This window comes from Exophiala viscosa (genome assembly GCF_022695815.1).
Source record: "Exophiala viscosa unplaced genomic scaffold EDD37scaffold_7, whole genome shotgun sequence".
NCBI classification, from domain to species: domain Eukaryota; kingdom Fungi; phylum Ascomycota; class Eurotiomycetes; order Chaetothyriales; family Herpotrichiellaceae; genus Exophiala; species Exophiala viscosa.
Window position 1 is genome coordinate 1,159,114 of NW_026944359.1, and position 27,202 is coordinate 1,186,315.

The 27,202-nt window shown below is 51.7% G+C and overlaps 13 protein-coding genes across 13 annotated transcripts; 8 read left to right on the top strand and 5 right to left on the bottom strand.

The window, feature by feature from the left end:
- Positions 1 to 762: 762 nt before the first annotated feature.
- On the bottom strand, positions 763 to 2,282 carry EDD37DRAFT_634224 (uncharacterized protein). Its single transcript, XM_062816834.1, has 2 exons — positions 2,185 to 2,282; positions 763 to 1,632 (listed from the first exon to the last, which is right to left on the bottom strand). Exons 1-2 carry the CDS (start codon positions 2,199 to 2,201, stop codon positions 924 to 926), a joined length of 726 nt encoding a protein of 241 aa, XP_062669140.1. The 5' UTR covers positions 2,202 to 2,282; the 3' UTR covers positions 763 to 923.
- A 264-nt stretch (positions 2,283 to 2,546) lies between these two features.
- Positions 2,547 to 3,264, top strand: EDD37DRAFT_565713 (vesicle transporter SEC22; the record flags this gene model as incomplete). Its single annotated transcript, XM_062814068.1, has 3 exons — positions 2,547 to 2,576; positions 2,641 to 2,750; positions 2,796 to 3,264. The coding sequence occupies 3 exons, from the start codon at positions 2,547 to 2,549 to the stop codon at positions 3,262 to 3,264; spliced, it is 609 nt and encodes a 202-aa protein (XP_062669141.1).
- A 56-nt stretch (positions 3,265 to 3,320) lies between these two features.
- Positions 3,321 to 4,865, bottom strand: EDD37DRAFT_463739 (elongator complex protein 5). The gene is made up of 2 exons (XM_062812997.1): positions 4,201 to 4,865; positions 3,321 to 4,150 (listed from the first exon to the last, which is right to left on the bottom strand). Exons 1-2 carry the CDS (start codon positions 4,508 to 4,510, stop codon positions 3,378 to 3,380), a joined length of 1,083 nt encoding a protein of 360 aa, XP_062669142.1. The 5' UTR covers positions 4,511 to 4,865; the 3' UTR covers positions 3,321 to 3,377.
- A 492-nt stretch (positions 4,866 to 5,357) lies between these two features.
- Positions 5,358 to 8,084, top strand: EDD37DRAFT_695640 (uncharacterized protein; the record flags this gene model as incomplete). Its single annotated transcript, XM_062820114.1, has 3 exons — positions 5,358 to 6,122; positions 6,148 to 6,390; positions 6,449 to 8,084. 3 exons carry the CDS (start codon positions 5,358 to 5,360, stop codon positions 7,760 to 7,762), a joined length of 2,322 nt encoding a protein of 773 aa, XP_062669143.1. The 3' UTR covers positions 7,763 to 8,084.
- Positions 8,085 to 8,730: 646 nt separating this feature from the next.
- Positions 8,731 to 9,661, bottom strand: EDD37DRAFT_634234 (uncharacterized protein). Its single transcript, XM_062816835.1, has one exon. It carries the CDS (start codon positions 9,602 to 9,604, stop codon positions 9,155 to 9,157), a length of 450 nt encoding a protein of 149 aa, XP_062669144.1. The 5' UTR covers positions 9,605 to 9,661; the 3' UTR covers positions 8,731 to 9,154.
- A 574-nt stretch (positions 9,662 to 10,235) lies between these two features.
- On the top strand, positions 10,236 to 11,123 carry EDD37DRAFT_651434 (uncharacterized protein; the record flags this gene model as incomplete). Its single annotated transcript, XM_062818352.1, has 1 exon — positions 10,236 to 11,123. The coding sequence occupies one exon, from the start codon at positions 10,236 to 10,238 to the stop codon at positions 11,121 to 11,123; it is 888 nt and encodes a 295-aa protein (XP_062669145.1).
- A 120-nt stretch (positions 11,124 to 11,243) lies between these two features.
- EDD37DRAFT_651435 (uncharacterized protein) lies at positions 11,244 to 12,618 on the bottom strand (the record flags this gene model as incomplete). The annotated part of the gene is made up of 2 exons (XM_062818353.1): positions 11,244 to 11,641; positions 11,694 to 12,618. The coding sequence occupies 2 exons, from the start codon at positions 12,616 to 12,618 to the stop codon at positions 11,244 to 11,246; spliced, it is 1,323 nt and encodes a 440-aa protein (XP_062669146.1).
- Positions 12,619 to 13,092: 474 nt separating this feature from the next.
- Positions 13,093 to 15,220, top strand: EDD37DRAFT_651436 (uncharacterized protein; the record flags this gene model as incomplete). The annotated part of the gene is made up of 7 exons (XM_062818354.1): positions 13,093 to 13,177; positions 13,223 to 13,728; positions 13,779 to 13,823; positions 13,874 to 13,946; positions 13,993 to 14,485; positions 14,536 to 14,749; positions 14,807 to 15,220. The coding sequence occupies 7 exons, from the start codon at positions 13,093 to 13,095 to the stop codon at positions 15,218 to 15,220; spliced, it is 1,830 nt and encodes a 609-aa protein (XP_062669147.1).
- A 286-nt stretch (positions 15,221 to 15,506) lies between these two features.
- EDD37DRAFT_651437 (D-amino-acid dehydrogenase) lies at positions 15,507 to 16,784 on the top strand (the record flags this gene model as incomplete). The annotated part of the gene is made up of 1 exon (XM_062818355.1): positions 15,507 to 16,784. The coding sequence occupies one exon, from the start codon at positions 15,507 to 15,509 to the stop codon at positions 16,782 to 16,784; it is 1,278 nt and encodes a 425-aa protein (XP_062669148.1).
- A 23-nt stretch (positions 16,785 to 16,807) lies between these two features.
- Positions 16,808 to 18,632, bottom strand: EDD37DRAFT_634248 (P-loop containing nucleoside triphosphate hydrolase protein). The gene is made up of 6 exons (XM_062816836.1): positions 18,402 to 18,632; positions 18,323 to 18,351; positions 18,258 to 18,272; positions 18,176 to 18,200; positions 17,596 to 17,917; positions 16,808 to 17,545 (listed from the first exon to the last, which is right to left on the bottom strand). The coding sequence occupies exons 1-6, from the start codon at positions 18,428 to 18,430 to the stop codon at positions 16,850 to 16,852; spliced, it is 1,116 nt and encodes a 371-aa protein (XP_062669149.1). The 5' UTR covers positions 18,431 to 18,632; the 3' UTR covers positions 16,808 to 16,849.
- EDD37DRAFT_634254 (eukaryotic translation initiation factor 2-alpha kinase) lies at positions 18,611 to 23,391 on the top strand. Its single transcript, XM_062816837.1, has 2 exons — positions 18,611 to 19,141; positions 19,195 to 23,391. Exons 1-2 carry the CDS (start codon positions 18,923 to 18,925, stop codon positions 23,341 to 23,343), a joined length of 4,368 nt encoding a protein of 1,455 aa, XP_062669150.1. The 5' UTR covers positions 18,611 to 18,922; the 3' UTR covers positions 23,344 to 23,391.
- Positions 23,392 to 23,710: 319 nt separating this feature from the next.
- On the top strand, positions 23,711 to 24,863 carry EDD37DRAFT_667027 (glucose-1-phosphate adenylyltransferase). The gene is made up of 2 exons (XM_062819288.1): positions 23,711 to 24,027; positions 24,082 to 24,863. The coding sequence occupies exons 1-2, from the start codon at positions 23,829 to 23,831 to the stop codon at positions 24,696 to 24,698; spliced, it is 816 nt and encodes a 271-aa protein (XP_062669151.1). The 5' UTR covers positions 23,711 to 23,828; the 3' UTR covers positions 24,699 to 24,863.
- Positions 24,864 to 25,007: 144 nt separating this feature from the next.
- On the top strand, positions 25,008 to 27,187 carry EDD37DRAFT_566157 (uncharacterized protein; the record flags this gene model as incomplete). Its single annotated transcript, XM_062814085.1, has 2 exons — positions 25,008 to 25,141; positions 25,252 to 27,187. The coding sequence occupies 2 exons, from the start codon at positions 25,008 to 25,010 to the stop codon at positions 27,185 to 27,187; spliced, it is 2,070 nt and encodes a 689-aa protein (XP_062669152.1).
- Positions 27,188 to 27,202: the final 15 nt, after the last annotated feature.

The following is a 27,202-nucleotide window of genomic DNA, read 5'->3' on the forward strand; positions in this document are numbered from 1 at the left end:
TCAAGCTGCATGCTGAATCTGCCAGCTCATCACCTTCTCGTCCGGGGGTGTATGCGACTCTCCATGACTCGGAACGCCTTCGGTGATATTCTGACAGTATAGTCGCTCCGGGGCACCCACGCCGAAAGGACCGTGCATGCATGCGGAGAGCAAGAAAGGCCCTGCATAGTATGTACGACGTAGTAGTGCTCCGCCACCTCCATAGCCACTTTTCTCCCCTTCTTCGTGACATTGAGGTCCAGCTTTACTGGGCGTCCTCCAGTCTGGATACAGTAGCTTTCTCTGAAGAGCCGGTCTCCAGACTGCACGTCAATAGATCATCGTCGTAGACTTTGACCTCCTTTCACCCGGTTTCATCGGCGTCGGCACGTCCCAGAATCCCGACGTAACAACCTACATGTTACACAGCATACGTGGCTAGCGAAAACAACCCCGGCTGGCGTTTGTGCATCCACACCGGTGACCTGCACCACCGCGACTGATGTTGCACGACGTCAGTGCTGCGCCAATGCTGCAAGAGTATTCTACACAAGATCGGTTCAGTTCTCTTTGGGTTTCGTGCTTCGCCTGTTCGCCATAATTTAGGAACAAGCTGCTCAGCTCAAGCCATCTAGCACACTTGCAAACATGGCGGTGAGCGTGCTGTTGCACGCATGCATGGTCACCCATCACTATCAATGCTAGGGCGATGCTGGCGAGTCAATACAGCCTACCCGACACTCTGTACTTTCGTATGCTTTCAAGGCTGTAGAAAAGGGGGTGTTTGTGTGAAAGATCATTTCTTTGATCTATGTACCTGGCGCACGGAGACGTTTCTCCACTCTGCAATATGGTACTATCAAGCCGAGCAACAGGCTGCTCATGGCTGTGATGACAAGTAAACACGCATTTCCACCGGTTTGGCCCGTTCGAAAGATTCATCGTCACGGATTGCCGCCTTGACCACCACCACGGCCAGCACCACGACCAGCAGCACCACCACCACGACCAGCATTGCCGCCGCCACGACCACCACCACGACCAGCAGCACCACCACCACGACCAGCATTGCCGCCGCCACGACCACCACGACCAGCGACAGCGACCGGACCACCACCAACAGCGGGACCACCACCAACACCACCACCACCACCGCCGCCGCGGCCAGCATTTCCACCGCCACCAACACGGGCACGACCACCACTTCCAAGACCAAGACCCTGCACACCGGGACGAGCACCATACTGTGCAAGATACGGAACGTAGACTCGGTTATGCCAATTCTGGCGTTCTTGAGCCCAGTTGCCCATGCGCACTCCTCCACGGATGAGTGTGAACAGACTCCATGTCCCATGAGCACCTGCTGGCGCAGCGAAACCCATGTGTGTGTAAACCTCGTTGCGAAGGTCCGTGGGACCATTGACGGTGCCATTGAGTGTCTGCCAAACATTGTTGCCCATGTGAATTTCGAACACAATTGCCTCCCGCTTCGCATTATCGTGCAGGGGGGTCACGCCATCGGCGTCGTACACCATGCGCACTCTCCGTGGGATTCCCTGCACGACGATCTCATGCTCGTCACCATTGAAGAACATGCGGGGCTGTGGCCGGGGATCAGTGCCTGGGCGGGACAAGAAGTGGAGTTTGTGTTTGCTAGAGGAAAGGGTATGTTAGTTGCCAGAATTGAGTAGGCGATGGAAGTGGGGAGAATGACTGCAGCAGGGGAGATGTCAACAAGTGATGGATGGGATGTGAGGCTGGTTCTGAAGCCTGGTCGGGGCCTTGTTGTTTCCCGAACGGCGACCTGGGCCAACGAGATCATGGCAGAGAAGTACAACGGGCGTGCCACATCAGTCCATGGCATCTGGACACAAGCATGATCTCATGCGGTGTTTTCAGTCCGTCGTTGACCGACAAACAGCGACCGTGAACAACATGGTCCTCAAGAGAGATGGCCTTGCGTCGTGGACTGTCGGCATTGTTGGACGCTTGGCCGCTTGTGTACGGTCGCCGTCAAAACCCAACCGGCAGTGAGATGCTCGACAAGCATCAGATGGCGACCGCTCACAGCTGCGCAGAGGTACGCATTGCCTTGGGCAAGATCCGCAAGAGCAGCGCGTGTAGACATCGTCAAAGGCATTGTGTCGTCCTCCTTTGAGAAGAAGAACAGGATTGAGGGCTGATTTAATGAGATAAGGTACTTACTTAGGGTCCTGAGCCATGATGAAAGAGTTTAGGGTTGAGTATGTGAGGAAGGATAGCCGAGTGCTAAAGAGTTGTTGGCGAATGGGCGGTGTGGGAGAAGAGCGGTTACAGTCGGGAAGAAAGTTAAATTGCAATTAGCGGCTTTTTATAATGGGAGAAAATGTGTCCTGACCGTGTCACTCTGTTTACTATTCACAGTCATGCGTCAATCACTCTGAATAGAATTGAATAGAACGCAAACAACACAAACGACAATGGTCAAATCAACTCAGATCGCGCGGCTAGATGGTATTGTCACTCTCTATTGTCCAGATGTATTATTCAGACACACAGACTGACATTGAACGCGCGAAACAGGCCTCATGCTGGCCGCTTCGGTCGATGATGAGCAGGTATGCCTATTCTCCAAGATCCGCCCGCATTGGGCTGGAAATCTGGGTTACTGACACTGCGCAGGTCGAGACAGAGCTGGCCGAGGTCAAATCCCAGGCGAAAATGATCTTCAGACGGCTCAACAGGAACTCAGAGCAGCAAGCTAGCATCGAGTCGGGGCAGTACACATTACAGTAAGGACACCACTCCTGTGGCTGCTCATGCTGACAGTGCGACAGCTATATCATCAAGGACTCAGTCTGCTTCCTATGTATCTGCGATCGATCCTATCCTCGGAAGCTTGCCTTCACCTACCTCTCCGATCTATCGCAGGAGTTTACGACAATCTATCCTTCGCAGCAGTACCTCTCCTCGACGTTACGGCCCTACGCGTTCGTGGAGTTTGACACATTCATTCAACGTACGAAAAAGCTATATCAGGACAGTCGGGCAAGCGCGAACCTGGACAAATTGAATGACGAGCTGAAAGATGTGACCAAAGTCATGACCAAGAACATTGAGGACCTGCTATATCGAGGAGACAGCCTGGAGCGCATGGGCGAGATGAGTGGCCGCTTAAGGGAAGATAGCAAGAAATACAGAAAAGCGGCTGTGCGAATAAATTGGGAGTTGATGTTGAAACAGTACGGGCCCTTTGCTGGCCTTGGACTGCTCATCATTATCTTCATCTGGTGGAGGTTCTTCTGAAAAACTTGATCCGAGGCGAAAAAGCACGTACATGATACCCATGTTTCGAAGAGGCCATTTGGACACACAATTGGGAGCGTTGGGCATGAGAAGAGGTTCTATCGGGAGAGTCATCATATTTCATCTTCCTCCTCGTCAAAGTCGTCCTCAACGCCCATATCATACAAGATTCTCCCGCCTTCGCCTGCGCCGCCAGCCTTTTGCGCATCAAAGTACGGCAATACGACACCTTCACGCTCGAGTCGCTGTCGATCAGTCAGTCCGAGCTCGAACGTCATTCCTGACAGTTCTTGGTCCGAAATTTCTTCATCCCTGGGCTTCCTAAAGAGCGGATGGTCATCAAGCAATGTGACGATCTCTCGGAACGCCTGAGATCCTGCAGATGCTTGCAGCGACCTCGATGCCGTGGGCAGAAAGTACCACTCCAGCACACCACGGCCGCTCTTCCTTCGGTGCTCTAGCTCGAGTACGATGCCACGTTCTTCGGCTTTCAGTGTGGTTCTAGGCTTCAGACCGACTACGACACCTTCGACACTTTCGGCTAATCCAAAGACCGGCGCGCCCAGCGATCTTGCGTGTGCTGCCTTCTCGGCGAGGAGGGTGGAGAACGAGTGCACAGTGATGATCGTGGTGGCGAGATATGATAGAAGTGAGAGCGGTGATGGAGAGTATGGAGTTGTCGATAATGGTGTTGCGGGCAATAGTATGTCAGTATGATAAACCGCTATTAGCGATACTTGTGGCGGATCTTGAGAAAGTTGTGGGCTTTGTTTCGGAATAGGTGGTTGAAGCAAAGACGACAGGAACGTCGTCAGGTTCAAATTTGATGCCGGATCTGAGGATATCGAGGCCAAAGTCGTCAACGCGTCGATAATGATTAGATATCCTGCAAATGGTCAACGGTGGTGTGCGACCTTTGGCTGCCACGACACTTACTTCTACTCCCACCCTTGACCAGAATCTCCGTGACCGCTCTGGCAATCCTCTCTGGGGTTTGTGTCTCGCCGTAGCATTCGATAAAGTAATCCACATTTCGCGGCTGAGAGAATGTCTCCAAGGACAGAAAGATCGTACTCGTTTTAGACAGTCTCGACCGACGCAAATACTCGCATAACAAACAGTTGGCTGATTGTTCTAGCGTGTCGAGGACGAGGGTGAAAGGACTGGCATGGTCGCGCTGATTGAGCAATTTGGAGATCAAAAGGAGATTGTGTGTCCGACGGTGAGCGAGATTCGTGTGTGCCATCTTTGACCAGGAATAGCTATAACCCAGCGGATACCGTCACTGGTCGAGGTTGTAGTTAGAGATACTGGCTTGGAGGCTGAGAACTCCCTTTTTTATTCAGCCTTGTAAGACTTGGAAGTGGTGGAATTTTATTCGTGCCCCAGTCATCGCGTGTCACTCGCGAAATTTGTGTTTGCTGTCGCAATATCGCTTTCCAGATCCTCAAATAGCAACTCAGTATCCTCCTCCGCCTCCTATGATGCTCCAGTCAGTCTTTTCCCTCAAGAAATGAAGATTTCTACGCAAGGCTTGGCAGTCGTTGAGATGGGAACGACGCCGCTTTTAGCTCTGGCACTTTATGATGTACATTGTACTGTACAAATATGTTTGATGCATACCGTCCAGGTCTTCTCTCCTCATGTCATCAATGCCATGCCGTCAATCAACTGACACATGCTCCGCTCCTTTTAGCCCTTCTCTGCCGGGCCCGAAGAGAGTAAGGCGGGAGACTGGATGATCCACGTACCCTCGGAAACCTGCCGACCACTGTCCGCGTGCATTTGAGCACGGCCGTGAGACATCATGTTTCCTTTCGGGCCCGAGCATTTGGGACCGCTGCAAGAGTCCTCTCCTCCCCTCCTGCATTCAATTGTTTTGGAATCGTTGTCTATCTTCTTATCAAAGGATCTTCCGTGGGCCACGACATAACGCTGTTCGCGAGGCTGCAAATCGACAGTATCTAGCACTGTCGTGTGGCAAGGCAACCTCTCCGAGGTATTCCGCCCCGGCTTGAGTCCCTGACTGCGGCGTATCGCGTTCAAAATCAATAGCCCCTAACGCTCAGAAGTCCATCGAACACATGGACACGATGCCGCAAGTAGGCCGCGACATGGCAGGCGGCCATCTCAACCGCACTCCCTCCTCGACACCGATGTCTTCAGCGGCCCCTTCGGAGCCATTGCTTCAACCATACTCATGTCTTCAGTGCAAGCACCGTAAGGTCAAATGCGACCGCGTTGATCCCTGCGTCCATTGCCGCAAGGCGGGCGCTGAATGTATCTATCGTGTGCCACCTCCTGCCAAACGTAGAAAACGGGGGTATCAGGAAACATCAACCGAGACAGGATCCGCTGCAGACAATGAGGCTCATGAGGCCGTTGTACCGCAAGGAGAGTACCCCGTTGAGCGAGACAAGTTGCTGGAGAAGGTGAGACGTTATGAGACTTTGTTGAAAGCATTGGGAGCTCTAAGGAGGCCTACGATCGGCATTGCAAAGGAGGATGAACCTAATTCCAGCCCCGGATCGACTATGGACGCCGATGGGAAGCTTGTCACAAAGTATGGAAAGTCGAGATATCTAGAGAACAATCTCTGGACAAGTGTGAGGGACGAATTCCAGGATCCCAATGATATTTTGGAGGACTCGTCGGACAACGAGATCGACATCGATGCTGATTTGGAGATCCGGACCACGGCGACCCGACAAACAACAAAGTCCTTTGCGCAGGATCCGATTGACCTGGTGCTCCCACCCAGGGTCGAAGATGGTGCGGTCGACCTACGGTCGTTACACCCACAACCGGTCCAAGTCTTCATGCTTTGGCAAGCCTTTGTCGACAACGTCAACCCGATGGTCAAAACATGTTCCCACAATGCAGAAAGCCATTGTGGAAGCAACGGCGGACTTGCGTCATATGTCGAAGGCGATGGAAGCGTTATTGTTCGGCGTCTATCTGATCGCCGCATTATCCATGGAGGACGCCGAATGCCAGAGCGCACTACAACAAAGCAAAGCAACCGCAATCGACAGATTCAGAAGTGGGGCACAAGAAGCATTGAGAGCAGCAGGCATATTAAAGACAAGTGATATGATGGTGCTGCAAGCCTTTGTGCTCTTCTTGGTAAGTTGTCGAACCCACTTCTACCCAAATCCCGGATCATGATCACTAACCTGGACAGTTGGCAGCTCGTTGCGATGCTCATTCCCTCTGGGCTTTGACGGGTGTGTCGATTCGAATCGGCCAGCGGATTGGTCTTCATAGAGATGGCGAGACCCTCAAACTGCCACCATTCGAAACGGAAATGCGCCGTCGCCTGTGGATGATTATGGTTCAAGTTGACTGTCGCGCTGCCGAATTGTGTGGATCCGGTCTTTCCATCAAAACCTTACTTGGACATACAAAGCCACCATTGAACGTCAACGACTGCGATCTCTACCCCGATATGCGCGAGCTACCCACAGAGCAGCCCAAAGCTACGGAGATGATGTTCATGCTCATCCGTTCTACGATAGGCACCTTCTTGATCAAAGAATTACCCGAACACGAAATCTTCGATGGTGTTTGGTCCACACTCAGCAATCCCAATGTCAGCATGGCGGCCAAGGACGACGTGATTAACGACCTTGAACAAACCCTCGAAGACAAAGTCATCCGCCACTGCGACATTCAAGTTCCTCTCCATCGCATATCGTGTCTGATTGCTCGGTCCGCCATCTGCAAACTGCGGCTCTTCGCTCATCTGCCTCGCGATGCAGGAGATTCGGAAGCTGCGGCCGCCGCGGACGCTTCGTCCTCAGAGGAAGAAAACCTTCTTTACAGCAACAGCCTTCGCATGCTTCAATACGATACTGAGATCCGCACTACCAAGTATCTTCGTCGCTTCCTCTGGCATGTGGATATGCATTTCCAATGGCATCCCTTCATTTATCTTCTCACCTACTTACGCACTCACGCGATCTCCAATCCACGAACAGACACTGCTTGGGCGACTATTGACGAAGTTTTTGCCACTCACCCGGAGATCATATTCGGAGGTCGCGCACGAAGCAAATTGTGCAACGCTGTCTGCAGCCTCACCTTCAAGGCGTGGGAATCACGTGAGATGGAGCAACGTAAGTCCAGGCATGCCAATACGTTGTCGAAGACACCATCGTGCGTGATGCAGCTCCGAGGACAACCGGTCACGTTGCCACGGAGCACCCTGAACCAAGCCGAGGCAGTAGCACCATCGAACAGTATGGACAGTATGAGGGTAGCCGGACAACATCAGTTGAAGCCAACTTTTGGCACAAGTGGCTTAGACAGCAACGACCTGGGCGGCTTTGATCCGATCTTTACATCTATCAATGGCGACGCTGGTCTACCACTTGGCGAAGCCGATGCTATGGGTATGGATGCCACTCCTATCAATTGGAGACAATGGGACAGCATGTGTCAGGAGTTCGAGATGGGACAGTGGGATGATGGTCCCGGTACACTTGATTTCTCCTGATCTCGGTAGCTTTCATTTCTGCTATAGCAATTCTGTACTGGAGCGCGGAATGTTGCCTTCAACCGCATCGAGGACTCGATCGCCGCAATCGCCTTGGCTGCCTCTTCCATACCAAGTACTTCTGCCTTCATCACATCAAGTTCTCGACCAACTTGACCTCAGCATTATTGGTCACGGGTGACCGGTGTAGCATCACGTACGGACAGTCTATGACCTCAGTGTGAAATATTAATAGGTTGTGAGCCACGTAGACCTCGTATTGACCCGTTTCTGCGCGTTTTCGTGGTAAGGCTGAGGGGGCGACAATGTGTACTCGATTTCCTCTAAGAAATTAAATCGCTGCATGGGACGGCTCGATCGCGCGGCACGAGCGTACACCTTGCTTTTCCTGGCGAGCTTCGAAAAGCCTCTGTGTGCCACCAATCTGTCGAATTGGTGGGCTGATCTTTTCAAAGGTCCGTTTCCTGCTCCATCTGCAGGACCTCAGCAGAAGTCTGGATCAGAGTGATCTCGTCCAATAGCATGTCCAGTGTTCAGCCTCAGTCTCGTGAATACAGAAGGTGCATTTCCGCGTGTAGGACCAATAGGACTGGATGTATCAGGGATTCAAGGTGGGGCCTGTTCAGCCTGATGAAAATGCTCGGCTTCGTGCACTCCCACCTGGGAGATGACAACCACGTTTCTGCTTGGTGGTGACTTGTATATGATCTCTCAAAGGGTGCTACAACTCTCGGTGATTATTATTAACCCATGACGCTTGGATGTCATGGCCGCCGTGTGAGTGATAACATGGCGTTATTCATGAATATGTGATGAGTCCTCGCCCCTATCTACCCAGTTTAGAGGTCCCTATATGCTCTTCAATTCTCCATTGCCAATGTTCCTTCATTGTGTTCATTACGTCCGGGTGTAAGGAGTGCCTGCCATTTCAGCAGGGTCGTCCACGAAGCCGTTCTCTCGCCTTTTGACGCGAATCCTATGGATAATGAAGCCAATTATCCCGGCAAGAACAAGCAAGCCGGCTACACCGCCTACAGTACCACCAACGATAGCACCTGTATGACTGGGGGCATGCGTAGCACTAGTCGTGGACGTCGACTGCGCCGCGGCAGCTGTAGGGCTTTCCGACGTCGTGGACGTGGCTGCTGATGTCGCAGATGTGCTTGTGGACGGCGAGGTGCTACTGTCAGAAGATGTCGTTGCTGCTGCTGTTGTTGTAGCTGCTGCTGCTGTCGTTGCTGCTTCCGTTGACTGAACATTAAGTGTGAGAGTCATGTTGTAGCTGGAAATATCGCAGGTGAGGGAGGTGTATGTGAGCGTCCCATATAGGCCCATGATAGTCGCACAATCGAGTTGGGAAGCTCCACTACCATTCATTGTCAGCGCCAGCGATTATCTTGGGCCAGCTATGTTCCCAGGGGTAGCATGTGAAGGTACATACCAGTCAGTGACATAGCACCCGTCGGCTGTCGTCCCGCATTGAGTAGAAGTTTGAGATGAATCGATACAGCTGGTCGCAGGCGCACAGTCACTGACTAGCGAACCTTGGGAGTCCGTTGAGCAGCAACCCATGTAGTAATCATCCGCGTCGTAGGCACAGACTTGACCCCCATCACAAGTCAGATAAGGCGCATTATTGTAATATGCACAGATAGTGCTTCCCGCGACATCTCTCTTCTGATGTTCGCGTCGAAAGAGCTGTTGATCTAAGCCTGATGTCGGACGAGGAGACCAGCCACGAAGATCGAAGGCAGCATGGTCTGTAGGTTGAGGTCCATCAAAACGAAGAGCGTACGATACGCTGAGCGTGGCAGCAAGAAAGGTCAGTACAGAGAGCATCATCTTGTCTCTCAGGGAGAAATCTTCATCGAGAGTAACGGAACCAGGTGGACAGATAGCTGCACTTCATCAACCTCTTAAGCACAGGGATATTTTGACCTGCTCAGCCTGATACTACTTCACATCTCCTTCCAACACAGCACCCTGGTCATGCGGCAAGAACATTGGGGCCGCTGCTAGCGAGGTGGCGCACGATGGTGTCGGCCTGAGGCAGTGATCACTTCTAGATTGACCCGACGTCGTTGCTGCTTTTCAGAAACTGACCAGGAGGTGTTGTTGGGTAAATTTGGATTGCGGCCCATATAGAAGGCGTTCCGACGATCGAGCAAGGATTTAGGTAACGCAGGCCAATCAAATCTCCCCCTTTTTTGAGTCCGTATACCAAAAGGAAATTTGTGATAGTTGGTCGGCAAAAGTGACACCCAGCCTGATGAATGCCTGCATGTGTGCAACCCGAGCGGCCATTCCCCGCCTGGTGAAGTGGGCAGTGCATTTAAGCGAGGAGCGGCCTCAGCCTGATGGACTCTACATTTCTGGAGGAGTGGGTGAAGCTTGTGGCAGATTATACGCAGCTTTGGAGAGCAACGTTGTTCAATCTAGGATGGTACTGACCTGGTCAACTGCTGAGCACACGATGAGCGGTAATCCTTGGTCAGGGATAGCTTCGGGCGTCAGCTCGGGATTGACCTTTATTATCAAGATCTGCGAGTACACCTATGCCTTGCGGGCGGTTGATCAGCAGACCAAAGAGTACCTGATCACGGCGCAGCATGCGTGGACCAACATCAAAACCTGTCGGGAGCTGTTGGGACAGCAGAAAGAACACCTTCCAGCTTCCGAAAGGAAAGACTATGAACGTGTGATTGAGGAGACCAGGCGGGCAGCTGAAGAGGTCGCCCTGCTGCTTGAGCCTGCTCGAGTCGACCTCGAAGCCGACTGCAGCATTCACTTTTCCACAAGAGTTATGTGGGTGCTCAGCGACAACTCCAACATTGCAGCTGCCCTCAAGCGTCTGGATATCGTACACACGACTCTCACGCAAAACATCTCCACATTGCGTCTTCTGCGGACTTTTGCTTCCGGCCCAAGAGAACGCCCTCCCAGCTATCAGACCAGCCAGAAACTTCAGTGGAAACGCCAGACCAGAATTACGCCAAAACCAAGTACCGATAGCTTCCAAAATTTTCAGATCCCTAGGCCGTCGCCAAAGCCTCAGAACACAAGGTTTGGCAGAGCATGGTCAGCCGAGGAGCTTCCGACCGAGACAAATGAGCTTGATGCAGGTCATCGTGCTGACAGCACAATGTCAAGCGTGCCATCGACCATGCCGACACTCGTAGTTCCTGTCATCACATCAAACGCAGCAGTACAAGGTGGAACAGAGTGCTTTGAGCTCGAGAGCAACACCTTGCCCCAACCGTCACCTACTTTGTCCGACAGGAAGCCCAGGACTTGGCTAGAGTATCAAGCAACGAAAGCGAGCTTGCGTAGAAAGGGAAAGAGCCTACAGCAAAAGCCATAGTTGAATGACAAAGAGACAGAGGTCAATGTTGTGTTCGCATAATGAAAGTATCCAGCTATTCAATATCATGGTTTAGAGGCTTCAAATCCTTGCCGACTTTTTATATGTGGCCTTGTGGCTTCACACGCGCCTCTTGACCAGAGCCTGAACGACCTGCGGTGGTTCAATCTTTGAGCCCCTTCCGTCGTAAGTCTTAATAAGTGAGGGCACAGTCACGACTGTATGACCCGACCCACTGGAGCCATCGCTTGCCGAACCCCAACGAAAGTCAAATGTTGCTGGGTGGCTGTAGAGCCACAGTGCGAATCTCAGGGCAGTACGCAACACCTCGACCAAGTGCTTCACTTTCTGCTCCTCATGTTGAAGTTGACTGAAAGGATTGAAAGTATCACAGAACTTGGTCGCCAAATCGTGGATATGTGACTCAAACTCGGAAGTGCTTGACACATCTCCGCCAAAGATATCGGGGCGCAGGTATGCGGTGAGCATACGCCAACGGGAGAGGGCAATGGCTCGATCTTCAGAAGATTTGTCAGCTTAGTTAGAACATTGGACTGGACGTCCACCTACCTGGATCCCGTCGGGTTGCATCTCGGTGTGCCTCGGAGTATGCTAACATTGACGAAATCTCATATGGCAACAAACAGTCTGATGTGTTGGAGGGAGACACCAGCAGCATGGCATGATACCCGAGGCAATGCTTGAGTATGGTGGTTTTGCGGCGTGAAGTCTGCAGGAGGGCCACCAACGGCATAGGCAGACCTGGCGTAGCATATTGAGCGACTTCAATTTGCTGTTCATGTGTCAGATTTTGGTTGTCCTCTGCGTAGAAATTGTCAACATGTGATTCGATCTGATCAAAAAGATGCAGGAGCTTTTTATTGACAGTAGCATCATCGGCTTGCTGAGGGAGGAAAGCATCAAGGTCGACTTTAGGCTGGCGCTTCATGGCAATGACAGTTGGGTCGTCGAAGGTTCTCTCATTATTCTTTTCATGGGGAAGTGGCCTGGGTACACGACGCGAATTGGTTTGGCTGTTCTTTAAGGACCGCTGGGACCGAGATCGCCGAAGAAACCACATCAGGATGAGGGCGAACGTGGCACCGGCAACGGCACAGGCAATTGCAACACCAGCTATAGCACCCGTCGACAAAGGGTCATGTGCTAAGGGAGCGCTTGCTCGACCGCTTGAGAGTGTTGGATTGGCCGAGGATGTCGTTGTGCTGGAGGTATCTGCGCTTCTTGATGGGCTTGAGCTGGTTGGGAGTGCTGTGGTGACTGAGTTGGTTGTTCTGGTGGAATTCGTCACGCTTCCCGTCGGGCTGAGACTGCTTGAGGACGTTAAGATGGCTGGTTTCGTCGTTGCACTGCTCAATGGGCTAGTGGTGCTCGAGGGTTGTGCATTCGTGTTGCTGGTCGTTGTGCTGGGAGCCGTCCCAAGGTTCTGTGTAAGAGAGATGGCACCCAAATTTTGGACAACCTTTGTGGTGGGCATCGTGATTGCGGACGATTTGTTGTTCACACTGCTGGAGACCGCGAGGAACACAGCAACTTAATTGTCTGGCAACCGTCGCGCAGTCCGTCTTTTTGAATAGGAAGTGGGCAGGCTTGTCAGGCTGGGAACCTAGGAAACCACTTTGAAGATTGGGATATGGCGAATTTTGGCGAATTTTGGCGAATGTTTACACCTGATCAGCTCCAGCACAGCCCTTGGCCGGGCACCATCACCTGGCCGGGCACCATCATGCACCCAGGTTCCACAGGGGAGGAGATATTGCATGAGTCTCAGTTGCTGCTTTAAGAACGCGGCTGAGGTGCATTAGCAATGTCTCAGATGGAGACCGCCTGCATGGATGGGTGGCCTTACCAAATCTCAGCCTGACGCGGTGGCAGAGTGGAGGGTTGCGTATGTTCCGTGATGGGGGCGTCAACTCGTTGATATAGTAAGTTGACGTAGTCCTTCTCAGCGATGGCCAAAGGTCAGTTTGACGAAATGGCGACACATGGCGACCCCGCTCTGATCATAGGCGTCGATTTTGGCATGTCTGGGACTGGTAATGTACATGAACAATGTTTGGAGCCTTGTTGACAGTTCACAGGTGTTGCATACTGTTCAGCACCGTGGATAAGCCCTGCGGTGTTCCAGAACTGGTCCACCATTGCATCCGAAGTGTTCAATAAAACCCCGTCACGCTTAGCATACGATCGTGGAACAAAACATGTCAGATCCTGGGGTCTCTCTGTCGATATCGTTGATCCGTCGATCGAGATCAAGGAGTACTTCAAATTGAATCTCGACCCTGAGTATGGTGACTTCCAGGAATTGTCCCATCGGGATGCCAGACGCTTCTACCTTGATTACATGAGATGCGTGCATGATCATTTGGCAGGATTCTTTGAGCAAAGGTTCGCAGGTTGGGCGACAATGCGAGTCGAATGGAACTTCAGCGTACCGACGACGTGGAAGCATGCTGGAATGATTCGTGACCTCCTATCAATGATCAGACAAGCTGGCTTCGGCACAGATGGCAAACAGCATACTTGTGAAGTGACATTGACAGAAGCTGAGGCAGCAGCCGTTTCTGTAGCCGGGCAAATGCTTCAGGTGCGATACCCAGACAAGACGAGATGTGGCCGACACTGACTTAGACGAAGCGTGAGGAAGTTGTTCTCGTGTGCGACGCAGGTGGCGGTACAACGGTACGTGCGAGAGTCTCTCGACATGTCGTATTTTGTCTGATATTGGCAAGGATATAAACATTATGAAAGTAAGATCGGAGACTGGGCAATCGCTGGAGCTGGAACAATTAGTCCCGGTCGAAGGTTCGAAATGCGATTTCTTGGTTGTGTACCCGCTAACCCGTGATAGGTCGTGAATTCGGTTCAGCACTTATTGATATCGGAGTACAGAAGCATCTGGCTGAGAGACTCAGGTTCCTCGAACACGTTTTACCACCAGAGGAGACTGCCGAGAGGATGATGCTAGGCAGGTTCGAAAGATTCAAGTGCAGTTTCGGGGTGGTTGGCACCACACCTCCCAAGCTCTTTCTTCCTGTGACTGGTCTATCAGCAGGTTCGGATTTTCCACATGCGGGAATCAAGGACTCGCAGATTGAGGTCTCTCGTGACTTGGTGAAAGGACTCTTCGAGGAGCAAGCCGAAGGAATAATTGAGCTGATCACGGAGCAGTTGCAGGCTCTCAAAAGATTCCGACCAGGAGAACGAGTCACATATTTGATCATGTCTGGCGGGCTTTCTGCCTCCCAATATATCCAAGAGAGAGTCAAGAGTCACTTCGAGTTTGGCGGTGGATCGCTGGAATCAAATGCACGTGGAGTGAAAATGCTGCTTGCCGAGAATATGTGAGTCGATCTTGTGGTGGCCTGAGATCCTTGCTGATGCGTAATCACAGGCAGCTCGCCGTTGTCAGAGGGCTTGTTGGCTATCGTACTCAACAGATTGGACAACGTAGCACTCCAATAGTGGGGCGTTGCGCGCCGGTCAGTTATGGAGTGGTGGTAAACCAGAGATACGACCAGGATAGACATCTGGGTCAAAGAGTCGTTAGGGACAATAGAGACGGAAAGAAGTGGGCAGTTGATCAGATAGAATGGCTGATCTGCAAGGTATGTACCTCATCAACTTTGAGATCATGAGAGCAAGCTCAACCACCATGTGTGCAGGGTGACAGAGTCACTGATGATGGCGTGCGGAAGCCATTCCGAGCGAAGCTGAGGCCTGCGCACTATCGGAGGCCGTGGAAGGCGCAATTTGTGCGATCCAATGTATCAGAATCTCTTCCAAAAAGCATGGCAGAGCAAGACCGTGTTCGGGATCTTTGCACTGTGTCTGTAGATTTGGACAGGGTAGAAAAGATTCGCCGGAACAAGCACTGGTGGAATCTTGGAGAGAGTTATGAACTAGCACATCTTGAAGTGCAGCTCATCCCTGGGCATACAGATTTGGACTTCCGTGTCTTCAGCGGAGGGAGACTTGTCAACAGCGAAGACAAAAATGTTAGAGTCGATTGGAGCGTGGGGGGCCACCGTCAGTCATACAGCAGCCCAAATATGCTGGATCAACCATGGGCGGAGTGACGGGGCGGTATGCTAGAGATTGGAGACGCTTTTCGAGGGTAATACGCAGGACTCTGCTGTCATCCAAGTCGACATGAAAGGAAGGAACAGTGAAGGTAAAGATGCAAGAGGAAGTCGCATCGAATTTGATATTTCGATCACCACATTACGTCAGAGCATTCGGAGCAATCTTGGCGCCATACGGGTCACTACATGAAACTCATTCATTGCCACTCGACATTTTGCGATCAAGCAGTCTCAACTTGGTCGCCCGACCTCGATCTCGCGACGACTTCTGAAGACGGCAATGGCCAACACAGAAAAGAAATCAATCGTCATAATTGGAGGAGGCATAATAGGCAGTACAACGGCCTATTTCCTCACACGGCATCCCAAATATGATCCATCAAAACATTCAATCCATCTCATCGAGGCGAACTCCATCGCCAGTGGCGCTTCCGGCAAGGCCGGTGGTCTCCTGGCACTATGGGCATACCCCTCATGCTTAGTACCATTGAGCTTCAAACTTCACGCCGAACTGGCCAAAGAGCACGGTGGCACGGACCGCTGGGGCTATCGTGGGGTTGGCGTTGGCCAAATCGACTTGACTGGTCGACAAGTACGCAATCAGCCCAAGATCACAGCCAACGGCGACTCCAAGTCCGAGGACATCAGAGGCCTACACAGACCAGATGTCTCGAGTGACGGCAATGTAAGTCTGCAAAAGAGAAGTAAAGAATCATACTCCAGCCTCCGCAAAATGGGCCTACCCGATGACCTCGACTGGGTCGCGGAAGATTGTGTTCAGGGTTACGACAGTATGGGCTCGCCACGGGACACGGCTCAAGTACACCCTTACCAATTCACCACGTCCATGGCGGCCCTTGCCGAGGAGAAAGGCGCCAAAGTCATCATCGGCAGTGTCGACAAGATCGAAACCTCGTCGTCGGGAGAGCATACAGTCCGATACACTGACAAGGAGAACAACTCGCAAAAGTCACTGCCGGCAAGCGATGTGATCGTCACGGCGGGCCCATGGACCAAAACTGTCTGGCCAGGCTCACCAATCGGCGCACTTCGGGCTCACAGCGTGACAATCCGTCCGTCGCACCCCGTGTCGGCATATTGTCTGTTCACACAACTTGCCCTGCCCAAGAACTTCAAGGAGGGCGTCAAGTCGCCCGCCATGCACGTCAGCCCCGAGATTTACGCGCGGCCAAACAACGAACTCTACGCGTGCGGCGAAGGCGATCACCTTGTCCCCTTGCCCAAGAGTACTGCTGAGGTCGAAGTTGATGACTCACGGTGCCAAGATATCGTGGACTACTGCGCTAGTTTCTCGGACGAAATGCGCGATGGTGAGGTGCTCGTGAGGCAGGCTTGTTATCTGCCTCAAGTTGAGACTGGTTCTGGGCCGTTGGTAGGACACACAAATACGAAAGGTGTTTATCTTGCGGCTGGGCACACGTGTTGGGGAATTCAGAATGGTCCGGCAACAGGGAAATTGATGAGCGAATTTATTTTTGATGGCAAGCCGCTGAGCGCGAATATTAGTAGTTTGGATCCGAGGAGGGCGTTGAGATGAGGCCCAAGAATATAATACGATGATATGTTATCCTGGGTATCGTACTTCCTGTTTGTCATTGCTATTCATGCCTTCCACGCACTCACTACTTGCACCACATCCTCGTCTGCAACGACATGCCCCAGCCCAACCCTCTGCGGGATATGTTTGGCACTCGCGCCCCAGACAAGAGCATATTTGAACGTCTCCTTCAATGTGCGATGGATCTGGTCGCACACATCCTCGATCGAGCTATTACTCCGCACGATCAAGGCTTCGTGGAACTCGGGCTCTATGCCCTGTCGTTTCGTGTAGATGCGCATGAGCCGCAACTCCGTCCAGCACCGCTCGACCACGTCATCAATGCCCAAGTCCAACTCGCACGACATGACGACCGTATTGGGTTCGCGGGCAAGTTCGTTTAGGAAATCGACCGTCACACTGTCGATCTTGTTGTACACGTACAGGCACCGGATGTATTTGCGATGGTCTTTCATGATGACATCGATGAAGTCGTCCACCGTGGCGTTCTCGTCGCGCACCAGAACTTCGACGTTTAGCATTTTGTAGTCGCGCAGGATGTTGTACAACATCTTCTCGTCCAGATATTTTGGTGGTGCCTGGAATGTGATTTTCATGCCGCCCGCCTTCTTGGGCTTGAGGTAGATATTGGGCGGTTCACGGTTGAGTCGTATACCCACAGCTTCTAGTTCGGCTTCCAGGAGAGCGCGTTGTTCGGCACGTTTCGTAGCGTCGAGGATCATCAGGATCAGATCGGAGGTCTGAACAACCATTAGCGTCTGACCAACGTCATGGGGATGGGTAAGTCGACCTTGGCGGCACTGATGACTTGTCGCCCTCTTCCCTTGCCTTCTGACGCGCCTTCGATAATACCTGGAAGATCTAGGATTTGTATTTCTGCACCACCATATTCGAGGACGCCGGGAATGGCTGTCAGTGTTGTAAATGAGTATGCTGCTACTTCTGATTTGGTTTTTGTGATTTTCGACAAGAACGTCGATTTACCGACAGAGGGAAATCCGACAAGGGCGATTCGGGCGTCACCGGACTTCGACACATCGAAGCCGGCGCCACCGCCAGATCCAGCTCCTGGACCAGGCTCGAGAAGTTGTGCTCGAAGTCGAGCGAGTTTCCTATCGAGCTTGAATTAGCCTTTCCATGAAGAGAGTGAGTCGTGATGAATTCCCGTCTCTTGCGCGAGGTGGCGATGCTTCTGGACTCATTGGAGACTTGTCATGACTGTAGCATTGTCTTCGCTGCTGGTCATGACCTTCTCCTGTCTTTCTTGTAGCCGAATCACGTGCGAGGCTGGCTCTTTGTCTTATGCGACGTTCCCCATGTCCACATCTTGGACAGTGCCCAATGTCAACATCAAACACAACAGAACTTACCCTTTCAGCAGGCCCAGATGGTACTCTGTCCGCGTTTGTTAGAAATTGTGGTTCCAAATTTCTCTCAATTCGGGTTGCAAACCTGTGGCTTTGTTTTCTGCGCACAAGTCAGCTCCGGTCCGAGCACGACAGCATATCGATACACACTTTGAGTTCGGGCCATCTCGGCCTCGATCCTGGCAGATGGTCAGTAGCTGAGCGTAGTCTTTTGGGGAGAGTGTCGCACTCCTTGATTTTTTCCGTAATGTTCACCATCCTGGCGGTTTGGAGACGACCGTCTCACGGAATGTGATAAAGGTCCTTCTGCTGGCAAATGACCACAGCCACAACGCTGCACAACTAAGTGTGTAAGAAAAGATACCTGGACATTGCTCCTGCGTCGTTCATATCAAGGGAGGCGGGCTGTAGTGACGAGGCTTGATGAATTGCAGGGTTGAAGATTGAGACACCGGGATTAAGGTCACCGGCGAAATGTAACTCCGGCCCCGGATATGTCTTGGCCATAACGAGGCTTCGACCGTGAAGTGAGTCAACCAAACAACTGTCTTTCTCTTCTTCCTCCATCAACAACAAAACACAACGAAAATGAACAACACAACCATGATATAGGTGGTTGCGGCTGTCGCTGCGACCGCCTAGGCACGTTTACCCCTCGTCGGGGTTGTCGTTGCCAAGCCTCTCGATAGATCGCGCAGAACGCAAGCACACGACACCAGGTCCCTAAGGGGATCTGAAGTGAATGTCAGAATGCCGGCCAAAAAGAAAACAAAACCGCTTCAGCCGCAGGCTTCAAAATCCGAACCTGAGCCAACGCTTGCAGCTCCACCTTCATTTGGACAATCTCATCGTAGTTTCGAGGAGGAAATTGCGGAGTATCCAGAGGTCCAGCGAAATGAATTTCTGACGACGAGAGCAATCTATCCTGACGAGTTCGAACGAGTTCGTGGACGAAAGGACGCCTGGCAGGTAAGGGCTTTCCGGACTCATCCTACTCTTTCATTGTCCTTACAGCGTTACAGGCAAAGGAGAATCTAGCCTTTCAAGTCAGGATAGGCCCGCTTGAAGATCGTGCATATTTCGTCAAACTGATCTTCGAGTTTCCACGAGCATATCCAAAAGTGCTCCCGAAAATTGACATCCTTGACATTCAGCCGAAAGACCCAGAAATCCGACAACACATTGAGCACATCATATCCACATATCCGAAACAGTACCAGGGCAGTGAGTCTGTTTACGAAGTCAATACCGCAATCATGGACTTCCTTGATCAAGTCAGCTTGGACAAGGCAGCGAAGAAAGCCGATAAAAGTCTTGAGGAAGAGCGTGTTGCCAAAGAAGCCCTTACCAAGAAACAGCTCGAAGAACAAGAAGAACGCGCCAGGAAGCAGCAAGCGGAACAGGTCGAAAAGGATGAGACACTTCTCGAGTCACAAGTTTCACACGAAAAGCAACGCCGTCTCAAGACGACATTATCCCGCAAATCTACCGGAGAGGACAATGCAGATCTTTACGACGTTCCTGAAGATCCTGTCCGGTTTGATCAGTCCATGACATTGCGAGACATAGGAACAACCATGCCCTTCAAATTCAAAGCAGTAGTGGGAAGATCAGTCATACTCAAGCGCAAAGACAAGAAGGTCATGATCGTGGCTCCACGTGTTGACACCGAACGAGTTCAGGCACCACAACTCCTCCTGAAAGATATCTACCTTCCCGAAAGCATAGCTCCGAAGGGTGAATTGCAAAAGTGCATGGAGATTGTCGAAGAAGATTTGGAATCTTCGAAGCAGCATCATCACCTAAATGTCGTGGACTTGATCAATTACAAGATCGAACATATGAACCTCGAGGATGGCACTGGACAGTGGAAGCTTTCGGTTCTTTCAGAATATGCCAATGGGAAATCCCTTACCGACCTGCTGGACTATGCAGAAGCTTTGAGTGCGGCCAAGATTCGCTCATGGACTCGACAGCTGGCCGATGCGCTAGTGTTCTTTGATCAGCAAGGCTACGTCCATCCTGCCGTACATGCTGGTAACGTCATGTTGTTTCGCTCTCCCACTGGCGGTATCACTGTCAAGCTGTCCGACGGCTACGGCACCCAGCTCAGAGAGCTTGTCATGGCAGCTTCCGAAACATCTGCACCTGCGGACAACTGGACAGCTCCCGAATTGGAGACCAGCAAGCCTCAAAGAACAAACAAGACGTGCATCTGGGAACTGGGGGTTGTTATCATGCAAATGGCACTTGGGAAAGACGTTAAAGAAATGTATCTTGATCCGACCAACGTGCTTGTGGGGTGCGCCTTTCATGACAGTATCGAAAGATTACTGGGGGAAATGTTTGCCAGCAGACCAGGCAGTCGGCCAAGTGCATTTGAACTGACTCGAAAAGCATTCTTCTTCGAAGAACGCATCCCAATCTTTCAGAATCATTCACCCACACTACCGAACACGCCCAATCTGCGAAGAAGATATAGCGGGAAGTCTGGAGTCTCTCGCTATGAAAGTGAATGGGAGGAGATTGAGTGTCTTGGGAGAGGAGGCTTTGGAGCGGTCTTCCGAGCGCGACTGAAACTGGACGGCCAAATCTACGCAGTTAAGAAGATTCCCAGCAGATCAATTAAGAAGCTGGAAGAGATTCTTGCAGAAGTCACCTTGCTGGCCAAGCTCAATCATCAGTACGTTGTTAGGTACTTTACAGCATGGTACGAGAACGAGCAGGACAACCGAATCGAAGACTTGCCTCCACCAGCAATCCGCCCCAAATCTGCACGGCAACCGTTACCTCTGAGCACTGGTCACGATTTCATGGAACCATCGGTCTACCGCCATCAAGGTCCTGAGTTCAGCGATGACGACGGCGACATGTTCGGATATCAGCCACCTCCACCAATTGATGAAGAAGATGGTTACGACGATGATCCCTTCGGGTCTGATCCAGAACCTGACCGTGAACAAGATGAGCAGCCTAGCGATCCGTTTGCTGTACGATACCCGACAAGTCATGATCTCCAACAAGACAATGCCGACGACGACCCTTTTGCTAGCGCTGAGTCGCCCCCGAATTCTGCGGTGCCTGTACGAACACGCAGTCCACCTCGTAGTGAGGTCACAAGCCTGTACATCCAGATGGAATTCTGCGAAGGACAGGATTTGAGAAGTCGAATTGCTCAAGGCCTCTACAAAGATGTGGACGCTGTCTGGAGATTATTCCGCCGTATCGTCGAGGGACTGGCTTATGTCCATGCTCTTGGTGTCGTTCATCGAGATCTCAAACCCGAAAACATATTCTTGGACGCTCTTGACAATCCCAAGATTGGCGATTTTGGACTTGCAACTGCAGGACAAGCAGTATCAAAAGCTCAAGCTTCAGCACCTGGTATGACCACAACGAATAAATCTACTGGAGTCGGAACTAGAGGTTACACCGCGCCTGAACTGATGTCGCATGGAAGCAAATATGACGCCCGAGCAGACATGTACTCCCTTGGTGTTATGTTCTACGAAATGTGTTATCCTTTCAGAACCGGGACAGAAAGAGCCGAGGGAATGCAGTATCTTGCCGTGAACCCACCCATCTTACCCGATTTCTTCAAAGAAGACATTCATCAGACACAAGGGGAAGTCATCCTTGAACTCACAAATCGGGACCAAGAGCTACGACCCACTGCGAGACAACTACTTGATGGCGGAAAGGTACCTGAACCTCTTGAGGAAGAAAAATTCCAACGTCACATCGACAGATTGGCGGAGCAACGTCCAGAAGAGTATCAATCCGTGGTCAACAAGTTTTTCAACAAGCCTAACAGTACGGTGTCAAGCCTTGCATGGGAAGATACGTCAGGAAAGAGTATGACCACCGTAGATCCTGTCCTCTGGACCTCTACATGTGAACATCTAAAGGAGATTTTCCGTCGACACGGTGCGGTTGAAACTGCCAGACAAGGCATGGTTCCGAGAGCAGGCTTTACAACAAATCCAGCAGTTTTCCTTGACACTTCTGGCTTGGTCGTGCAGCTACCGGAAGACCTCACTTTGCCATTTGCGCGAACACTCGGTCAGAGTCCCCATAACTATGCAAAGACCTACTGCTTTGGTACTGTTTATCGTGCCACCGCCCCAGGCGTTCAACCAAGACATGTTCCTGAAGTGGACTTCGACTTTGTCTCACACGGCGACAATGACTTATCAATCAAAGAGGCAGAAGTCATCAAGGTCCTGGACGAAATCCTGAATGAATTCCCTGTTCTTGCTGCTCGAAAATGGGCTATCTACGTTACTCACACTGACTTGATGGACATCATTCTCGATTTCTGCCGGATCAAAGCCCACGAAAGCCGAAAGGTCAAACAGGCGCTCTCTCACCTCAACATTGGGGACAAAACCTGGCCTGATATCCGAAAGGAACTCCGCAGCTCGGCCATGAACATCGCTGAGACCTCTGTCACCGACCTGGCACGGTTCAACTTGGAAGGGGACGTCGACAAGATCCGCAACCGGCTCACACAGCTGTTTGGCGAGGGTGAGCACCTCAGCAAGACCCTCCCCCTTTTGGCCCGTCTCGATGAGGTCCTTCAATACCTCAAACGAATGAACGTTCGTACTGAGATCCTGGTCGCCCCCTTGAGGAACGTGCTCAATTCTGAGCATTTGTATCGTGGCAGCCTCCTTTTCCAGTGCATGGACAAGAGCTTTAGAAGGGCTCTTGCCGTGGGAGGGAGGTACGACGCGTTGATACAAGAGTTTCAGACAAAGTCTGAAAGGGGGTCGACCAGGTCGGTGGGCTTCCGCCTGAACGTTGTCGACCTGGTCGCCTACGTTCGTGGGCCAAAGGCGGCCAAGCATACGACGGACGCCAGACAGGCACCGCGTTGCTTCTGTGACGTTCTCGTCACCAGTTTCGATGCCGCAACGCTGAAAAGCGGGTGCGTGGAGCTTGTTTCGTCTTTGTGGAGTGCCGGCCTCAGTGCCGAGTTGTCAGAGGAGTTCCGCTCCCTCGAGGAGTTGGAGAGGGCGTACAAAGACGCCAACTTCTGGTTGGTGATTGTGAGGGGAGGGGCGGGCGACAGAGGGTTGAAGGTGCGCAGCCCCTCCCGCTCAGAGTACGAAGTCAAGGCGGTGGAGCTGGTGTCGTTTTTGCGCCTAAACATGGCGAAGAATAGATAGGGTGGGCTGTTTCCTTGTTTTCAATGATACCAATCACGTTTTCACACCTCTTTGTGTCGCTGGCAAACGTCCGTAGATGTGCATGCGATGTGAAGAGCGGACGTTCGGGTGAGAACGTTGTCCGCTTGTCGTTGACGGCTTGTCGTTGACGGCTCGTCGTGTTTCTGCCCAACGCAGGGTCCTGTCATGGAAAACCGCATTGGCTTCATCGTGCTGAGAGTAGTTGGTCATGAAGCGGTCTAGATAATCGATTAGTGACTCATGCATTGTCCTTGGGTCGCCAACTCAGGCCGAACGGATGTCCGAGGTACAGGTACTTTGGGACGGTGCTATTGATGGTATCAACCTTACGATCACATGCAGCGGCATGGCCAACCGCAATCCGCCAATCAGAAGCTCCAATTGACGGCAAAATAGAAGCGCAGTCTGAGAGACGAAACGATCTTCTGTCTACAATCAATTCCCAAGATTCAGCAACATTTTGCATGGGACTGCGCCAGATCCCGAGGTACCAGCTCACCTCATGGAGGTTCCAGCTGCCGTGCAGGCACTGGTCAAGCACTCCATTGCGACCATCGGGCCATAATCGATGGAGCAAAATCAAACATGACAAGGCGAAAGCAGATGCAAGGACTAGCAAGACCAGAACTTTAATGTCCCATGAGCTGATGACTGCATCAAGACGTGAGTAGCAACCTTCAGTTGTTTCATATTGCAGCAGACTAAGCGCGAGTACAGTCGCCGGCCCAGACCCGGCTCTTAATCCAAGACTCGCCGCAGCCATCGCAAATGCCAAAAAGAGTCAGATGGTCAAGTCGGCTATCGAATATGCCATTGCCAAAGGCCAGGGCAAGACACCGGGCGGTCAGGCGCTCGAGCCGGTCACTATCGAAGCCATGCTCCCTCATGGCGTCGCAACCATGATCGAATGCCTTACCGATAACAAAGCCAGAACACTAAGCGACATACGCATGATTGTCAATCGTGCTGGGGGTACAATCACACCGACAGCGTTTCTATTTGAGAAGAAGGGCAGGATATCATTTCAAGAGCAGGACAAGATAGGCGTTGATGAGGCCTTAGAGGAGGCCATCGACGCAGGTGCGCTTGACATATCTTCTGAAGAAGGCAGACTCGTGGTTGAGACGCCGCCAACGGATGTGATGGAAGTTGCTCTGCGGCTACAGGATCGCTTCGGGGTACGCATCGAAAAAGTAGAAGTGGTGTATGACCCAAACGACGACGCGTTAGTGACGTTGACGGAGGAGCAGGAGGAAGAAGTGGGAAAGGTGCTTGATACTCTGGAAGAGGATCCTGCGCTGCAGAACCTCTACGTCAATGCTACTTCTCAATGATATGACTGACTCTGATACCGTCGCTATGCACCCTCTAGGATAGTCGTTTGCGATATGGCTCTCGGAAAGGCTCGCAATCTGCAAGCATTGATGAGCCGCGTATATGGCGACTAAAGCGGCGTTAGTAGAGAGATGAACCAATGGAAAGTGAAGCGAGAAACGACCACCTTTGTTATCGTTCTTTGACCAGGTCCATTTCCCATAACCACAATTAATTATGTCACGCGGGTGACGGATAGATCAGTAGATCTTGCACTCCTTACTGCTGGGGCCTGGGACACAAAAGAGCCCTTACCAGCTTCTGACAAGATGGAACCGGGCACAACTATCAACACGTGGCAGCAGGCTTTCCAAGATCATCGGATTCCCACGACGAGGGCAATTGAGAAGCAACTTCGCGCCGGCGTCTCGCGAGATAAGGAGAAGCTCAGGGCTCTCGTAGGGTGAGTTCGCTCCGATGCAAAAAGTGATCTTGTCGAGCACGCGTCAGCCTTCCCTCGCTTTCACTATTTCATAAGTCCCATATCTGGACGCTTTCTGACGTCTGGCACAGAGGCAGCTACCGAGAACTACTAGCAACAGCAGAAGCCATCGTAGTCCTGCAAGAGAAAACCAAGGTCACAGAAGACCACCTCTCATCCATTAGCCACAACTGCAGACCGCCGCAGCATGAAGCTTCCGCCAAATCTTCACCACCTGAAAAGGTCGCACTCGCTCAACTGCGACTGCTACAGCGATGTCATACCACTTCTTCCACCTCATTACGCAATCGCAATCTCTTGCAATGCTCCAAACTGCTGTTCCTCTCACGCTTGTTATTGAAGTCGTTGGACAACCAAGAATCGCTGTCTGAAAGCCTCGAGTACTTAAGGAACAAGTTCGGAGTCCTCCGTAGACAACTACTCCGACAAATCGATGCCACGCTGGTCAATCCTGTCTCCAACGTGCCAGATTTACTAGAAGGAATATGTTCTTATTGCCTGGTTACGAGCGTCTCCACTGAGGATGCTCTCACACATCTTCGCCAGCTCAGACTCGAGAAACTACGACGTCAATTGGACAAGCCGCACGGTCCTGAAACAATATGTGAAGGACTGCAATATCAACTCGCCTCTCTGCAGACTTTCAAGGCCTTAAATGGGCGTCCTATCATCGAAGCAATGAACAACCTGCGAAAGAAACCAATCTTGGAAGACCCGGCGATCAACACAATCGAGTCATTAGACCTTGACCGCCTGTGGCCGCTTCTACCTGAAGAGATCCGTACGTTTGTCCCCTATTTCAAACGGAGTGCCCCGAGTGCCGAGGAGATGCAAGCAAAATTGGAGGCTTGGTCTCGAGAAGCATGCCAGCTACTCTCCAACTCCGTGGACGACCATCTTTCCAAGCTGGACGATATCACAGGAGTACTGGAATTGAGGAAGGACATCTACGAAATACTATTGCCAGTGTACTTCTCGACACCTGCTAGCAATGACATCAACAAGCACATCAGACATTCACTCAACCAGAGGATATCCCAGATTTGCCATTCACAAGGAGACCGACTTAGCCAGGTCACTCAGGCACTGATTGAGAGTGCTGTCGGCAACGCGTCGACAAAGTCTCTGTGGGACGCTGAAATAGTCCAGACGAGCTTGGAGAGAGGAGCATCAAAGATGATCGCCCGGGTCAAGTCACGTCATTCTGGGTTGAATGCGAGATTATCGAAGTCGAGTAGAACCTTGAACGCCTGGATATCTACACTCCACGCAACTCAGAAAGTTATCGACGAGCTGCCGAAAGTGCGGTGGCGTGACGCAATCGAGGAACCAGATGATGAACAGGAGGAAGAGGCAGCGCATGTGATCAGGATGCTCTGCAAGGAGGATCCCTCTGTCTACAGTGAGAGTTTGGAAGGGGCACTTCAGAAGGCTCTGTCCAAATATGAGACAAGCCTTGCGTCTGCCGCATCTGCTATTGGTGGCGATTGTCCCGATATCTCCAAGGCGGTATACCTGTTGCGTTCGATAAGGGTCTCAGTATCGGCATTGCAGCACGCTTTCCCGGAAGGGGCCAGCGTCAAAGGCCTGGAGGGGATTGTGCCACGACTGCATCAGATTCTTGCTGCAGATGTCATGAGGCGCTTATCCGAAATGACAGAACGAGATGGTACCGTCCGGAAGTGGGACAAATCACAATTACCAGAAAACATGCCATCTCCGAAGGCGTTCATGACATTGCGACGGCTATGCAATATCGTGACCGAGATAGGTGGGACTGACAGCTGGTGTACACCTGCTCTCACGCTAGTGAAGAAGGACGTCGGTGCCAGAGTCTTCATGCCGGAACACAGGCAAGATTATATGGAGCATGAATTTGACGAAGCATATCTCAGGATAGCGTTGGATCAGGAAGATGGCTCAGCTGTCGAGATGAAGCGAAAATCTCCCGTCGAATTTGATTATTGGCTGAGGACTAAGCTTCTCTTCGGTGTGCTATCAACATGAGGCGCCCGGGCTCTT

Bases quoted from the DNA above. Each gene is read 5' to 3' on its own strand.
- EDD37DRAFT_463739 (XM_062812997.1), bottom strand. From the start codon at position 4,510: ATGGCACACACGAATCTCGCTCACCGTCGGACACACAATCTCCTTTTG. The intron at 4,151-4,200 runs GTAAGTGTCGTG...GACCATTTGCAG, and splicing joins GGTCAAGGGTGGGAGTAGAA to GATATCTAATCATTATCGAC.
- EDD37DRAFT_634234 (XM_062816835.1), bottom strand. From the start codon at position 9,604: ATGATGCTCTCTGTACTGACCTTTCTTGCTGCCACGCTCAGCGTATCG.
- EDD37DRAFT_634248 (XM_062816836.1), bottom strand. From the start codon at position 18,430: ATGGTGAACATTACGGAAAAAATCAAGGA. The intron at 18,352-18,401 runs GTGCGACACTCT...ACCATCTGCCAG, and splicing joins ATTACGGAAAAAATCAAGGA to GATCGAGGCCGAGATGGCCC. The intron at 17,918-18,175 runs GTAAGTTCTGTT...CAAGCTCGATAG, and splicing joins CATCTGGGCCTGCTGAAAGG to GAAACTCGCTCGACTTCGAG.
- EDD37DRAFT_634254 (XM_062816837.1), top strand. From the start codon at position 18,923: ATGCCGGCCAAAAAGAAAACAAAACCGCTTCAGCCGCAGGCTTCAAAA. The intron at 19,142-19,194 runs GTAAGGGCTTTC...ACAGCGTTACAG, and splicing joins GACGAAAGGACGCCTGGCAG to GCAAAGGAGAATCTAGCCTT.
- EDD37DRAFT_667027 (XM_062819288.1), top strand. From the start codon at position 23,829: ATGGGACTGCGCCAGATCCCGAGGTACCAGCTCACCTCATGGAGGTTC. The intron at 24,028-24,081 runs GTGAGTAGCAAC...GCGCGAGTACAG, and splicing joins GCTGATGACTGCATCAAGAC to TCGCCGGCCCAGACCCGGCT.